General features: G+C 47.5%; 1 protein-coding gene across 11 annotated transcripts in view; it reads left to right on the top strand.

Moving 5' to 3' along the window:
• The window catches only part of ANK1 (ankyrin 1), a 204,235-nt gene that overhangs the window by 120,690 nt on the left and 67,047 nt on the right, over positions 1-16,498 (top strand). For all 11 annotated transcript variants that reach the window (XM_047717184.1, XM_047717188.1, XM_047717186.1 and 8 more), the window contains exon 3: positions 15,628-15,726. In XM_047717184.1, the coding sequence (XP_047573140.1) occupies positions 15,628-15,726 (99 nt within the window). The remainder of the gene's footprint in view (positions 1-15,627; positions 15,727-16,498) is intronic.

Raw genomic sequence — 16,498 nt, 5'->3', positions numbered from 1 at the left:
CATGAGGGATACTCCGTCTGATTTGGGTTTTTAAGTGATCGCCAGCCCTGGCTGCTGGATGGAGAGTCGAGCTGAGGCACAGAGACCGAGGCAGGGAGGCTGGTTGGGAGACTGAGGTGATGGACCAGGTAGATCCACACATGGCTGGGAATAATGGGGAGACCGCTGAGGTGTTAGAGCCAGATGACTCACCTCCCTAGCCTTTTGGAATGTTGTTGCCTGGTTTGTGTCTCAGCACACACCACACAGGGGCGTGTCGGAGCTGGGGTCTACCTGCTCAGCCCTGGGCTGTGTCACATACCAATTCATGTGTCCAACTTCTGGGATTGTTATTTATATCAAATCAAAATATTTTATTATGGCAGCCATAGCAGTAAAAAATGCATTTTCTGGGATGATCCGGTTGACTTTACATATTTATCAGTTAGCCAAATAAAGAGAAAAGAGGAGGACAAGTCAGAGTCTCTGTTCTCCTGATTTCTTAGAATTGTCTGGTGAACGCAGATGCTCCACTGGGGACCACGAGCTGTAATTCCATAGGCAAAACCCCTCACCATTTTAGTTTTCTCTTCTCTTCTTTTTTTTGTTTAAATTTTTAAAACAAAACTGTAAATTTTAAAAAAAAATTTATTTACTTATTAGTCAGAGAGAGAGAGAGAGAGAGAGTGAGCACAAGCAGGGGGAGCCACAGGCAGAGGGAGAAGCAAGGTCCCTGCTGGGCAAGGAACCTGATGTGGGACTCCATCCAATGACCCTGGGATCATGACCTGAGCTGAAGGCAGATGCTCAACTGACTGAGCCACCCAGGCATCCCTCTTTTTTTTTTTAATTTTAAAAAATATCTTATTTATTTATTTGAGAGAGAAAGAGAGCTTGGAGGAGGGGCAGAAAGGGGCTGAGCACGGAGCCCTATGTGGGTCTTGATCCCACGACCCCAAGATCAGGACCTGAGCTGAAATCAAGAGTCAGACGCTTAACCCACTGAGCCCCACAGGCACCCCATTTTTCTATTCTTATAACTCTAATGAATACTGTCTCCATTGGCCTTCCTGATAGGAAAGAACATTACTTGTGACCCCGAGAAAATTTCACACCCAAAAGAGAAACCTTGATGTCTATAGTGCTGGCATAAGGCAGGGAGTTAGAAGAGAGCTTTCCTGGAGTGTGACAGGCATTGTCTGTCCCCTTGACTTGTATCTCCACAGTACTGAGGACCACAGGACTTACTATGCCTCTGCGTGTCTCTTCAGTTACCTGTCTCCTTCACTAAAATGCAGGCCCTCAAGGAGAGAGGACTTTGTTCTATTTGGTGCTCCTCACCAGGATTCTGTATGGCATAGAGGATGTGCTCTATAAATTCAGTCGGTAGAGGCTAAGCCTGTTGTACCCACCAATGATTCAAGCTACGTATTTGACACTTGGCCCATGTGAGTGCTGTCACTTTTTTTTTTTTAATTAAAAAAAAATTTTAAGAGAGAGAACCTTAAGCAGGCTCCATGCCCAGCCCAGAGCCTGAGATTGTGACCTGAGCTGAAATCAAGAGTCGGACGCTTAACCAACTGAGCCATCCAAGCGCCCCTGAGGGCTGTCACTGCATCATGAGATAATCGTTTGTAGAGACAATGACTCTCATGCCTGCTGGTGGCTCCGATGCTGGCACCAGCCCCAACAGTCAAGTGTGGAGTATCAGCAGCTCGACCATCTGAAGGGTCACAAAAACATTAGTGCTTTCCAGTGCCGAAACACAACCAACAAAAGCATGTGAAAGCACGCGCGTTCCCTTACTGTTCTCTGAATTTCCACATGTGCCTTCCACTTGCAGCCCATCACTGCTGGATACTGGTTTATCTTGAAGGTAAAGGGTTTTAGGCATTTTGAATAAATGGAACGCCGTTACCAATAGTCTCTGCTCTAGAGGAATCTTTTCCACAGCGGCCGCGTGCCGTGACTAAGTCTTTTGGTCAGGATTTGTTGGGCTCTGGCGATTCTGATGATCGCTACCTTTCTAAATTAAAGAGCCTTCGAGCCAGGAGGAGGTCATGACATTCAACTCTCACTTTATAACTCAGAAAGCTGAGGTCTAGAGGTTACTTGGAATATCTTCTGGGCTTTATGAGTTTGCATTCGCTGAGCTGGCAGTAAGAACCATCTTAAGTTTCTCTGCAACTTCATTTATTCCGCAAACGTGTGTCGAGCACTTCCAAGGAATCATCCAGGCTCCTTGCTAGAGACTGACTTCATTCATCCCCTTCCCTTGAAGAACTCAGAGGCTGGGAAAGCAAGTCCAGCTTGTAAATAGGAGGTTACAAATTGAGTGTCACGAGCGCCGGCCAGAACGGGCACAGGAGGCTTCCCTCCAGTGTGGCATTCCCTGAACAAATGTTCACTGAGGGCCTCCAGTAGGCTATGTGCTGGCTGCTCGGGGGGCAGTAAGTCTGAGTGCCTGCTCTCACATTGTTGCTGGTCTGGAAAAATGGCTAAAATGCCAAGGAGTCAAAGAGGCTTTGCAGGAAGAGTAGGAGTTTGCCAGGTGGAGAAATGGGAACGTGGAGTTGCCATGGGAAAGGAGAGCCAGGCAAAGGCAGGAGCGGTGGAGGGCACTGGCAGCAGGGAGATGGGTGATGCTGGGATAAATGAAGTGAAAGAAGGTGAGGCTGGGGGATACCTGGGTGGTCCAGCCGATTAAGAGCCTGCCATTGGCTCAGGTCATGATCTCAGGGTCCTGGGATCGAGTCTGGCATCAGGCTCCCTGCTGGGCAGGGAGTCTGCTTCTCCCTCTGACTGTGGCTCTTCCTGCTTGTGCTCTCTCTCTCCAACAAATAAATAAATAAAATCTTAAAAAAAAAGCCACGGCGAGGATGGTGGTCGATCAGGCCAAGGAGGTTATGTCTAGGTCAGTGGGGATATGGAGTGTGTTACTTTTCTCTGTCATCTTTCTCGTAGGAACTGTTGACAGAGATGACACTCAGTCCCCTGACTGTGCCTGGAACCACCCCCAGCTCACACAGATAGCCTCCCCATGGGAGAGGATGGGAGTATCGAGCCTCTTAAAACTTGCTGCCATAGCGCGGGTCTGGAATAGCACTGAAGGAAGGGAAAGAGTGTATGAGTACAGCCCCCGCCGGGGAAAGGGGTGGTCTGCTGAGGGCAGTCAAACAAGAGAAGCAACCAGATTCCCCCGGGCCCAGTACTGTGGATTCCTCGAAAGTTCTGGTTCCTCCTAGAAAAGGCATTTAGTGAAAAAGATGGGTCTGAAAACCCCCATCCCTGAATTAATATAAATAGGTAAACTGTTACTGCATCTCAGCTGAAATAAGCTATGTGATGTTCATCTGGGTGATTGTCATGACTAATTTGTAGTTTGAAAGTGAGTTGATGACTTGTCATGAGTCAGAGTGACCCACGGTGTTTGATAATTACAGATCCCAGCTCTGCAGTGTCTCTGCTTTCCCCCACCATTTCCCAGCCTGACCTCACTTCATACTTGTGAGAGGCAAAAAGGGCAAGAGTCTTCCAGAACAAGGGCCAGGGGCTCCCAGCTCCCAGCCCAGGTCTCTGTGTCCTGGGCGTCTGCCACGGGGCCCAGCAGTGCAGCTGGCCCGTTACTCCCCTGGGAGGCCCTCCCTGAGCTGCTTTCATTTTCAGTATGCATTCCTTCCCGGTTAAGGAGTTGACTCACCAGTTCAGTGACAGGAGCAGGGATGTCCCTGAGATCCTAGGGACCAGGAAGGGGGTGAATGGCATCGTCAAGAATGATCTGGAACATGTCTTAAGGAGAGTACACCCCCCACGCTCCACATTAGGCTTTGATTGCTATGGATTTCTGATGTGAGGAACAGATGTGATGTTCTTAGTTGGGAGAAGCTGAGAAAACCAGGCAACCATGCATGGGTCAGGTTGCACGAAAGTGTGTCTGATTCTACAAACCCTTTTGGAGCATGTGCCATGGGCCAGGCCCTGTGCTAGAACCTACCATCCAAAGGTGAGGAACCGCACAAAGTCCTATTTTGAGAGACACAGACAAGAGCAGATCCAAGAAATTTCACGGGATGAGGGCCTGAAAGATTATCCCCCAGAGCCTTGGGGACACAGTTGAGAGAACAATTCACTTTTGGGAGGCTGGAAACAGGGCATAGTGTGGCAAAGAGAGAGGGACAGGAAAAGTCCCAGAGAAAAATGACATTTGAGGTGGGCCTTGAAGGAAGATTTGCCTCTCTGGTTATTATAGGAAATGCTAAACACAACACACAATTCCAGTTCTTTCTCATTGGAATAGACTATGCATGTGAATTTGCCTGTGATTATTCTCATTTGATCATGAATCTTTTGCTATAGAAATTTTTGTTGTTTTTGACAACTGTGTCCCTGATGTTCACTGTTTTGTGATTTTTAATTTAGCAAAAAAATGACTTCATGGTAGTTGCTTAAAAATGTACATGAGAGGCACCTGGGTGGCTCAGCCGGTTATGCAACTACCTTCAGCTCAGGTCATGATCCCAGGGTTCTGGGATCGAGTCCCACATCAGGCTCCTTGCTCAATGGCAGTCTGGTTCTCCCTTTCCCTCTGCTCCTCCCCAGCAACTTCTCTCAATCTCTCTCTCTCTCTTTCTTGATTACTCTCACAAATAAATAAATAAATAAAATCTTTTTAAAAATAAATATTTATATTATACAGAAATACGTAACGTCTTCTATAAGTTTCCCCATATGCCTCCCTCCCCAAAATCACTGTGAACAATTTGAGGTATGAGTCTCATCATACCTTCTGTGCATCTCTACACGCATGTCTTAATTGTTTTCTGAGAGCTGTTGCATTGTTTTACCATGGAATTGTGGAATTAAGGGGAAGCCAGGGGATGAGGGCAATTCTATCATTTTGAAAATACTGCGAGGTTAGGGGACACATCAGGGGGACAGCTCAGAGGCCTCACCTCCTTCTCCAGTGCTCTGTCCTCTGACACCCTCCACCCCCCCGGCCCTTCTTCTGAAGGTCTGGCTCTTTTTATCCTTTTAAAGGAATGCCAAGGTCTCGGACATAGAAACTCTTTCTAGTCCACAGGAGATATTCTTAGCTGCTGAGCTGAATTTCAGAGTCTGTGTCTCTCATTAACTTGAGCTCACACTTCCTGCTCCAGGCTCCCCGGGGGGCCTTCAGCCCCTGCATTGGCTCCAATCTGCTGCTGCCAGGGAGCCTAGGCACTGCACAGTGCGGGGGTGGGGGGTGGGGGGATGCGGGGGGGTTGTGCACCTTGTGTCCCCGGCGTAGAGAGAAGGTGATCTGGGTTGACTCATCTCCTCTCAGGGCTCTGACTAGTGTGAGTTTCTTTCTTTCTTTTTTTTTCTTTCCTTCTCATTTTTTTTTAAGATAATGAAAACCATTCAAGTGTTTTCCCTCCTGGTGAATAGCTCGTATACTGGATCTTAGCTACCTGGGTAAGAGAGCTAAATCTGGGTTGGAATGAAGCAGAGGAGGGCCAAGGGCTCAGAGCGGGTCTTGTTCCTTTCCTTCTGCGTCCCCTGCCCCCACATGAGTGTGGGCCATCTCTCCATTTCTGCTCCTCTTCCCTCCCCACTCCCGGGACAAGGACAGGCTGACAAAGGAGATTGGGGTGATTTTCCACCAGGATTATGGTAATTGCTTCGGCTTTTCCTGGCTTCTGGTTGATTGGATTCCAGATTCCTCTATTTTTAACAGACCTTTCCCACCAAGCAGTCTCTGGGGAGCCCTTGGATCGCTAGGTGAGACCAAGGCAGGGGTTGGGGGGATGGCCCTGCGGGAGGTGCTGCCTGGCCTCCCGGACAGGCTTCCCCATCCACTGGTTCCCACTCCTGGCGGTCTCGTGCGGTTGCTCTCCGGCCCTTCCATCTTGGAATAATCTCAGACCTCCAGGAAAACTCAGACCTCGCAGGTTTGTCAGAAATAGGAGGCTCTGGGTGCTCAGGTCCTTTCTGGCTCTGAGTCAGGAGGCACACCGGAACCCTAACAGGCCCACTGTCCTCTCCTACCACCACCAGAGCCCAGGGTTCCCCACCACGCTGGTCCCTCCCCCCACAGCCTCTTCTTCTCATCTACCACTACTCCCTCCTACCTCCCACTTCCTTTGCTAAACTTGTAAATGCTTTTGTACCTGTCAAAAAGTTGCAAGAACGATGCAAAGAATTCTCACAGCTCTGTCACCTAGATCCTCTATTGCCATTTTATTGCATTTGCTCTTCCTGTTTGTCTATTTATCTAAAATATAAACTATGTATGACATAATTCCCCCTCACCCCTAACATTCCATTGGGTACCACTCCAAAGTAAAGACACTTTCCCACATAACTACCCTTCCAGCCTCCAGAGCAGGGAATCAGCATTGATGCCACACAACCATCTACAGACTCCATTAAAATTTTGCTGACTGTCTAGATAATGAGAAATTATGCTCCCTCTCCCTTGTTCCCTCCCTTTTTCTCCCTTGTCCCGTCTCCCTCCCTTCCTGGATTTCCCCAGTCTTCCTCCTCTTTCCTTCCCTTCCTGCCTGCTCCAAGCTTCCCAATTCTCTCTCTCTTTCTCTATTCTTAGGGTATCTCCTGACTGTATTTAGTTGTCATTTCTCTTCAGTCTCCTTCAGTCTGGAATGTTTCCTCAAGTCTTTGCATGTCTTGCATGTTTCCAGCACTTTCCATTTTGTAGTCTGAACCTCAGCTGTTTGTCTGCTGATGTTTCCTTATGGCCAGACCAAGGCAGTGCAGTCTTGGTAGGAATACACTAGAAGTTATGCCCCCTTTCCACCACTGGTGATATTAACCTTGGTCATTTGTTGGTATCATTGACTTTTCCCTTTGTCATTGATCAGTATTTTGTGTGTGTTGTGGGGGCGGATATTCTGATATAATGCCAATATCCTGTTGTTCATCAAAGTCCCAACCACCAACCTTGGCACACACGGATACCTTCTGCCTATATCAGCTGCCGCTATGATGGTTCCAGAAAGTGATTCTCCATTTTGGTCATTTCTACTACATTTATGAGCTGACATTCTATTGAAGGATGAGCTTTTCCTTCTCCCTCATTGATTTATCTTTTCATTCTTTGTTTATACCTGTGCAGACTCATGGGCTCCTGTTTTATTAGATGGGTAATAAACAATACTCTCATGATTTATTTTGATGTTCAAGTCTAAATGAGACCAGTGGAGATGCTCTCAGTAGGCGGGCTTCTTTGTTCTTCAACATGCCCTCATCACTCTTTGAGCATTTCCTTCCTTTCTGGCCCCTGTTGTCCCAGGGTGGTTTTGAACTTTCTTTGCCCCGGCCTTGGATCCGCCATTTTCCCAAGGTTCCTTTTAGTGGAGGATGGTATTTAGACACCAAAATCCAGTCACTCAACGTGCTCATTGCTACTGGTTGTCATGTGTGTGTCCATACATCCAGATCTAGTTCTGCATCTGTCTTCTTTTTAAATCCGTGAGATCATGCCAGTACTTAGGTCTAGTCCAACACCTCAGAGTTCTTGCTAGGCCTTCCTCTTTCCACATTTATAAATCCCTTCAGACAGTGAGAAACCTGACTCCCATTGATACCATCATCCTCCCTATATTGACTTGTTTGCTCAGGGCAACAATCTCCCAACCTCTTAGAGCAGACACACTGATGCCCATACTTCTGCAGAGCACCCTTTCTGGTTCCTGCTTCTTCAGACACTGAAGTCTCTGAGCTGGGAGGGGTGGGAAGGAAAAAGGAACAGAAGGGAAGGTGGGAAAACTCCCATTCATTTTTTGTCTCATTTCTGTTTTGGCTGAAAATTAAATGCAGGCAATTTAGGGAGAGGAGTCAAAATTTATAGTGTTCCAGTGATTTTTTTGGCCAGCAGCTTCATTCACTTTCTCATGTAGTCAGACTGTAGTGATAGTCACCCCCTCTTTCCTTTTCTACCACCTCGTTTGGTCCTCATCGTTTCTGCCTCTTGTTTCCATAGTCTGCTTTTCTTTCTTCCCCTTCCTCTTTCTTTCTCATCAGTCTCAGGATTTGGAGTAGGAATGGCAATCCTTTTTTCTCCTCCACAAACCCTGTTTAGACTCTTATTTCCTGTCCTGTTTTAGGGCTGCAGACTTCCCAATATTTAATGTCAGTGATCTTGCTCCACAAATAGGGATCAACAATAGAGCAGTTAGAAGTCACAAGTGTACAAGCTGGGTTTTATTTGGAGAATTAAACTTCTGTAACATAGGGTTGAATCCTGATCTTCTTTGGACAGATAGAACAAACAGATTTGTTCAAAATAGAGAACCCAGATTTAATAGGAAAGTGGGACAGTGAGTGTAAAGACCTAGGTGTATGACCCCCTCTCTCTATACCCTTGTCCTTATTATGGGCAAGATCTTCTGATTGACCAATTGACCAGATGTTAACCATTAACCAGTAACTTTTACTGATCACATGAGTAAAGGGGAGTGCCTCATGAAGGCAATGTTACTTAGAAGCCCTTCTCCCCCACCCCTCTTTTTGTTCATTTCGTGGTCCTCGGACTTCTTGCCTTTGTCTACCGCTGCCCTTGGCTTATTATTCCCAAGACTCTGGTCCTTTCCTTCCCCATTAAAACTTCCCCTGGCTAGTGCTCCATTGCCCCTGGGCCTGGCTGGATGGCAGCTAACAAATTTGATGACCTGAACTAGTAGGTGTTCATGAATAAAGAAGTTCATGCTTTCTGGATACTACCTTAGCATGTTAGCTTAAGTCCTCTAGAAACACACTGTTTGGCTCAAAGAAAGAGGATGGAGGACTTAAATAATAAGTTCAGAACATGTGGGTGTGGGAGGAGGAGGTGGGCCTCAAGGTCCTCAGGGCACAACCTGGGGCTGCCTGCTCAGTGTAGTGGTGGTGGGGGGAGCCGTGTGTGTGGGTAAAATAAACAGCTGTGAGAAAAGGAAGTGGAAGAGTTGTGTGTCCACATGGGAAAGTACGCAGCAGCTTTTGAGATGTTCTTATACTTTTCAGAGAGATGTAGCAGCCCAGGACATCATAGCTTTTCTATTTGAAACCATCCTCTGTGGTATGCCTGGGTAGCTCCTTCATTTGGGCATCTGCCTTTGGCTCGGGTCATGATTCCAGAGTCCTGGGATCGAGTCCTGCATCGTGTTCCCTGCTTATGTGCTCTCTCTCCCTCTCTCTGGCAAATAAATAGATAAAATCTTTAAAAAAAATCCTCTGCAGGACAGGAGAAGAGTTAAATTCCTTGTGACATGTCTACTGTATTTGTACATTTAGAAATCAATTAGTGTAATTGGGGCAATCAGAGATGCTAAACAGAGGAACAATTTACTGAGAACAAATGTCTGGAATTGTGTATTTTGCCAATGGAATTTCTCACAGTTGGTACAAGAAAATACTCCAAATTAAATCATTCAGGCTGAATGTGACTTTTTTTTTCCCTTCCTCTTAAAAATGTTAAAAGAAACACAGCCTAGCTGAGAACTCCTCCCCCTCCTGTTGGACAGATTGCTTCTCAGAAAAATCCTCTAAATTGACATTTTACCTGAAAAAGAGCAAAGGCAGATGAAAAACTCCAGGTGTGTATGCTTGGCATGAACGCTTTTGCCAAACAAGATCATAAAAGTGTTGTCTGCTCTATTAGGACCATGGGAAATGAGATCATATGGGGTAGGTGTCCTTAAAGGCTCAGTATAGGGAGTATGTAGGATGTAAAGAGCTTCTAAGAACATCGTTCCTGCCCTATCAATGAGAAAGGCCTGGAAAATCTACAGAATTATAATTCGTCCTGAGCCCTTCAGAAGGCTTGAGATCAAATTGTGCAACCAAGTTAACTGAATTCTGAAGAGGGGTGAGCCCCTCCAAAGAGAAGGCTACCATTTCGGCTGTGGCAGAGTACGTGAAAAAGAAGCAGCTGTTATATAAGCCAAACTCTGAACAAATTCTTAAAGGTCATTGTGAGCTGCAGTGTGTCTGGAACCACAGGCCTCCGGTGGGTGTTCATGAGAAATATTGGGATATGTCAGGAGACCAGAGAGTCTCCCAGGATGGCAAAGGAATATAGGAGGCACTTGGTGGCTTTGGAGGCAGAGGTAGAGGTAGGAACAGAAAAAGCCTTGCCTGCTTCCCAGGATTCTTCCCTCATGTGAAGCAAAAACAAACACTCTGACCTTCAGACCGTTAAGTGAAAATCCATTCTTCAGGGGCAGGAATAGAAACAAACTACCTTGGCCCCAGGACACAGCGAAGACCCAGTGGTGCTATAGGAAAGGTAGATGCAAAATCCCCTTTCACCTAGGGGAGGGTAGGAGATGATGCTGGTCCCCAAATGGTCGTGTACTAGTAATGAAAAGAGTTCTGCTACTGCTGGAGGAGGAGCAAGAAACTCCCACCCAAGATCAAGTACAAAGACGAGGTAGGTCTTCCTGCCACAGAGATGGGAGAGAATGCTTAAAACGAGAATCTCCCCACCTTTAAGGTCCAGGTTCAAGACCTTTTGTGGTATTGTTTGTAACACTAAGTCTAGGTCAAAACAAAGGAGAGCTCTCCTGCTTCCCTCCCTACCCCAGAATAAGAAAGAGCATATTACTGCTGGGAGGGGTGCAGAAGCATGGAGAAGGACCCCAGCTGAGGTACGGGCATGCTGGCTGGCTGATAGCTGAAGGGAGATCAGGAACACAGGAATCCCTCCAGCACCCTTGCTCCTACTCTAAGCTTATGATACCAGCTGCCTCCATCTAGAGGAATTTGAAGGCTGTAGTGCACTGAAGATAGCGAAACTCAAACCCAAGTCAACTAACCTAAGTCAGTACACACGCACGCATACACACACACCCATACACACACACAAGAAGAAAACAAAACCTTTGTCAGGAGGCAAAGCAACCAACAGAAGCAGACTCAGAGATGAGATATTGGAACAATCAGATGGTCTTTACAATAACGGTGATTAATGTGTTAAAGGATCTAGTAGGAAAGGTGAACAACATTCATGAACAGCTGAAGAATTTCAGCAGAGGGATGGACAGTGTCAGAAAGAATCAAATGAAATGCTAGAAATTTAAAAAGCCAGTTTCTTGGCAATAAGGAGTTTCTTTGATAGGTTCATCAGTAGATTGGACACATATGAGGAAGACATCAGAGAACTTGAAGATAAGTCCATGAAAATGATCAAAATTGACACGACAGAATAAAAAGAGTAGGCGAAGATGGGGCGCCTGGGTGGCTCAGTGGGTTAAAGCCTCTGCCTTCGGCTCAGGTCATGATCCCAGGGTCCTGGGATCGAGTCCCACATCTGGCTCTCTGCTCCGCAGGGACCCTGCTTCCTCCTCTCTCTCTCTGCCTACCTGCGATCTCTCTCTGTCAAATAAATAAATAAAATCTTAAAAAAAAAAAAAAAAGAGTAGGCAAAGAGAAAATAGAACTGAGCAGCCAAGGGCTGTGGGACAATGTCAGTTAACCAAGTGTACAGGCAATTGGAGACCTGGAAGGAAGAGTTTTTAGGAAGAGGGATCTGGCAAGCTATTGTTTTCCCAAGGAAGGCATGTGGTTAAAAAGTGGCCACAAGTAGTTACCGCTTTGCTCTCCAGCTTCTGATTTACCTGAAGCATTTACTGCCACGCTCTTACCTTTTTCTTGCTTATCTTCAACACCCAGCTATTTGGGATATGAAATACGTGACTTCCCCCATCATCCCCCTTAGCAGTCTGTCTGCCATTTGGCATCAAGAGGAGGGGCTGGGAAGGTAGCTGGAGTGAAAGATGCAAGGCAAGGCTCAGAGGCTCACCTTTTCCTTTCGGCAAACAACTGAAACTTGAATTAACTGAAATGAAACATGGATCATGGTTTTGAAGAGGTGGTAGATGATCATTCATCTCTGTGGTTCATTCAAAATACTGGAAATGATCTCCTGTATTGGCTAGTAATGCATTTTTAAAAAGACTTTATTTATATTTATTGGAGAGAGAGAAAGAGAGAGAGAGCTTGCAGCGGGAGAAGCAGAGGGAGAGGGAGAGAGAAAGAATGTCAAGCAGACTCCATGTGAAGCCTGACACGGGGCTTGATCTCACAACCCTGAGACCCTGACGTGAGACAAAACTAAGAGTCTAACACTTAACCAGCTGAGCCACCCAGGCACCCCTAGTAATGCATTCAATAAAACAGTTACACAAGTTCCTTACTGTGTATGTGCTGTAAATGAGTTTTCAGGCATTCAGCGACCTTAGCGGCTAGATGGTGACCAGCCGTCCAGCTGCTTGCTGAGGTCAGCTGCTGGAGAAAACTTGCTGCTGGAGGTCGGGTGCTTGTGTGTCTCCTGAATGAAGATGCTTCCTGGATGGGAGGAGGACACTTGATGAGAAGGGCTGGGAACATGGTCTCTGCAATTTTAGCTCATGGGTTTAGAATTTAAACTCAGAAACAGCTTCTCATCTAGCCATTGTTAGTGACTTGTATCCCTTCCTGCGTACAGGCTTCCTTGAACAGGCCTCCAGGGAGATTTCCTGACCCTCTTGGCAGAGCAGTTCCTTTTTCCTCTGTGCTACTTCTCATCTCATGCGTGCCATTTTGGGCATTTTCACATTATCTCACACTTATTTTTTATGCATCTGTTGCCTCTACTAAATTGAGATCTTCAAGGATAAGGGTCTGCATCGTATTCCTTTCTAGTGTCGTGTCAGGCATGGAATAGTTTCTTAGTAACTTTTGTCTGAATTGGATTAAGGAAATGCTTGCGTTAGGTAACTGCCAGGATTCCGAGAGCAGCTGAGAGGAGCGTTAGGTCCCACGTGTTCCGTGGCTCTTATTCTGTGATAAGTTCTGGTCCTTTGTGCATATCTCCCGTGCATGTGACAGGCACCTTGCCAGCTTGCCAAATGGGGCTTGGATTCATATCACCACAGTGATAGACTCAGAGGTGACTTAGGGTGAACCTGTTGAAAGCAAACAGTCAAAAATAGGGTCAGAAAAATACAAAGTCATAAGGAAGAAAGAGAACATTGATCCAGGGTCTGGGATGGAAGCTGAGTAACACAATTTAAGATACCGATCTATTGCGATGGTCCCTTTTCTGTGACTGCCTCCTGCCAAGAGTGTAGCTTTTAGGGGGAGGCCTGGGATGCAGGGAGGGAAGCAGAGGGACTTTCTGTAGACCAGGGCAAGGAATAAAATCTTGGATATCAAACTAGAGTGGCTGTGACCAGACCCGGATGAGTGATTGTGACTGAGGGTTTGTTCTGAGCTGCCGGGTGAGCAAAACAAGGAGAAATGGGCTTTTATCCTCTGATGGAAACATACCAGTTCCTGGGGGCGAAAACGACAACTAAAACCACCACCACCAAAATACCCCAAGCCCTTTTTTTTCCCTTGGGAAATCCAGATTTGTTTTCTACGTGGCTGTGCTCTAGAAAAGATGTGTGACCTTGGCTGCTCATTTGATTACCCCCGACCTTGATTTCCTCAGCATTCAGGGATCCCGACAGCCTGTTCCACTCCATTCTCTGGGCAGACAGGACGTCTAGATCCTTCTGGTTGGAGATGCTGACATGGGCTCGGAAGAGCAGGGACAGACAGCCCGGATCATCGGCTGTCCACTTAGGTGTTTTCCTTGTTGACTTGCCAACTCCCCAGCTTTGAGGCATTCGGGAGCTGCGACTGCTCATGGGAAGGGACCAGGCAGCACCATGCCACTCTCCCTGCCGCCACAGCCCCGTCCCCTGCGGGAAGCACGCTGCAGCTGCTGCTAACACCAGCGCGAGTCCTGAGCAATCCCAGGGAAACTTCCAGAACACTGCTGGGTTTCAAGAGGTGCTGGCAGAGCGCACGGCTCCGGGAGGGAGGAGGGACTCCTGCGCAGACCTGCCCTGGGGTAAAGCCGAGAGCTGGAAGCTGCAGAGAAGGGCTCCAGGCTTCCAGAGCCCCCGTCCCTGGACAGATTGCTTTTCAGCGCATTTGTGTTTTGCAAATTGATTTGAGGAGAACTGGTTTGCTGCCACCCAGTGTTCTTCTCCCTCCCCCAGCTTCCTGTTCTCACAGATCACTGTCTCCCTTTCCGTTATCAAACCTGACGGGGACCCAGCCTTTATCTGATAAGCCCATTCACACCAGGGTGTGAATAATTCACACCGCTTTGGACACTGCCTTTAATGGTGTGCACAGTCTGCAAGAGGAAATCATCTCACTGTAATTTCTAGGCATTTGCGTATGTTGTGGGAGAGGGCCCTCCCATCGCCTCCCCCTCACAAACCCCTACCACGCTGGCTGTGCTGACGTGCAAGGATTTGACCCACTGCACTCTGCATGTTGGGGGTGCGGGGACTGACTGAATGGAAATGAGGGAAAGTTCCCTTCGGAGCCCACCTCCTCTTTTCTCTGCCACCCCAGGAATGTCTTCAAGGCCCCAGTGTAAAGAGAGTTTTAGAGGTGGGGTCCAGGGCAAGAATAAAATCCCTTGGTGTGAGCATTCGTGGGTCACGAGTGCCAGAACCCAAAGGGAGGGGGGGATTTCAGGGGCCCGTGGTGGGTGAGGCTGCAGGAACCACACCCTCAGGAGCCACGCCCCTCCCGCTGAGGTGGCAAGGGTCTTTTCCATTGGCCAGAGCCTGCAGTGGCTGCGGGGCACCCTCTGCAAGGCAATGGGCTAGAACAGCGTTGACTGAAGCAGGAGACAGGAAGGAATGGGAGAAGAGGGGGTGATGGCTGGTGGGCAAGGAGGAGGAGGAAGAGGAAGAAAACACAACAGTGGGGCACGGGGAGTGCTGATTGACTAACATCATCTTCCATATGGAACCAAGATCTGCTCGTCACTGGAAGCGAAATGAATTCCGTCATATTGTCGGAATTATGTGTGGCTCTAAGTCGCACTCTCCAAAGTCAGCTTTTGCCAGGAAGTTTCCAGGCATCTTAAGTGCAAGGATCAGAAGACAGGACATGCGAGCGTGCCAAGTAAACCCTTCTCTCAAACCTCGCCATGTACAGCTGGAACTTTCTGTGATCAGGGAGAGTTCTGCTCCTGTGGACTGCCCATTGGGCGTGGACAGTGTTGGTTCTCCCCGCCCCATACCCCACAACTGAACTGTCAGACAAGCTTTGACCACATTTGAAAGGTCAAGGTGGCCAAGGGGCTATTTTAAAACTGATTCATCTGTCGAAGAAATCATATAGCTGGTGGTTGGTGGTATTTAATTCTTCAAAGAGCTTATTTCAGAATTTTTTTTTTGTCATTGTTGTTACTAAATATGCACTTATCTCTGCAAGTGTTTAAGATACACTGGTGTTGCCCCTTTGCTTTTACTGGTTGGTGCCATGAAAATTAACCAGGGGATTGAAGCTACAGCACTTCCATGAAGTGGTTGCCAAAAGCGTGGCCAAGATCTGAATTTCAAGGTTACCCACTGCCTTAGTGAGAGCTTCCCCACACGTAAGATGGAGATGAATCCAGGGAGAGGTGGTCTTGTTATCGCCCTGCGTTCCTGTTATCTGGGGCTTCTGCAGAAAAGAGCTTGGAGAGGCCGGATCAGCGCTACTCAGGGCCCCTCCCGTTCTTCCCTTCCGGCCCGTCACACATCTCTTCACAGGGAAGTGGCCTCATCTCAGCCACTGGAACAGCAGAATGCATAGTCCCCCTAACCACTCTTCCTGCCTCTCTGCTCTTTACAGAATGGGCTGAACGGCTTGCACCTGGCCTCTAAAGAAGGCCACGTGAAGATGGTGGTTGAACTTCTGCACAAAGAAATCATTCTAGAAACGACAACCAAGGTATGTCTCTTAGGGAGCGGGGAGCTTTTTGTTGATATTCAAGTGTGGGGGGATCCCTCCTGTCTTGTCCCAAACTTGAGAGAAATCCAAGAGTGCTTCTGAATTTCTCTTGTCCTTCCCATAGTTTCCTAGTTCTCGGCATCCCTGAAATTACCTGAAAAGCACAGGACTCTATTTCCACAAGGAGTCAGTGGGCTTTTGCTTTATCCTCCTTGCCAGATTATGCACCTAGAAATAGAATTCTTTTGGTGACTTTCTGTTTTCTTGGGGTCTCTGACTCCTATAGGGGCTAAGAACCCTGGAAGCCCCACAGTCAGGTGCCTGGGGTCCAGATGCCAGAAGAACTACTTCATGCTCTGTGACTTTGGGTAGGTTAGCTAGTGAGAAGTCTCAATCCCCTCATCTGTAAAATGGGGGTGATGATACTTGGTTTCAGGATTCAGATGACAAACGAACAGGCATCAGCAAATACTGGTGGCTGTGTTGCTATTGAGGCTGGAAGAAGAGGGCCAGACCCTCGCAGTTATCTTTCTCCAGCATTCTACTTGGTCAGCTCCACTCTTATTTCCTCCCCTGACTGATGACCCTGAACAGCATTCTCTTTTCCTATCAGGGGGCACTGAGCAAGGGTGGACGTCACAGCCCCCACACCGACATACTCTTCCCCGTAGCTCCAGTGACGTAAGCCCAGAAACGACAGTCATGAAATCATGCAGCTACAGGTTGCAAAATGGGTTTTATTTCTTATATCCATCCATCCCGTTTGCTTAGC

This window comes from Lutra lutra, chromosome 2 (assembly GCF_902655055.1).
Source record: "Lutra lutra chromosome 2, mLutLut1.2, whole genome shotgun sequence".
Classification (NCBI taxonomy): Eukaryota; Metazoa; Chordata; class Mammalia; order Carnivora; family Mustelidae; genus Lutra; species Lutra lutra.
Note: the sequence above shows the minus strand (reverse complement) of the source record. Positions and strands in the feature narration are given on the sequence as shown.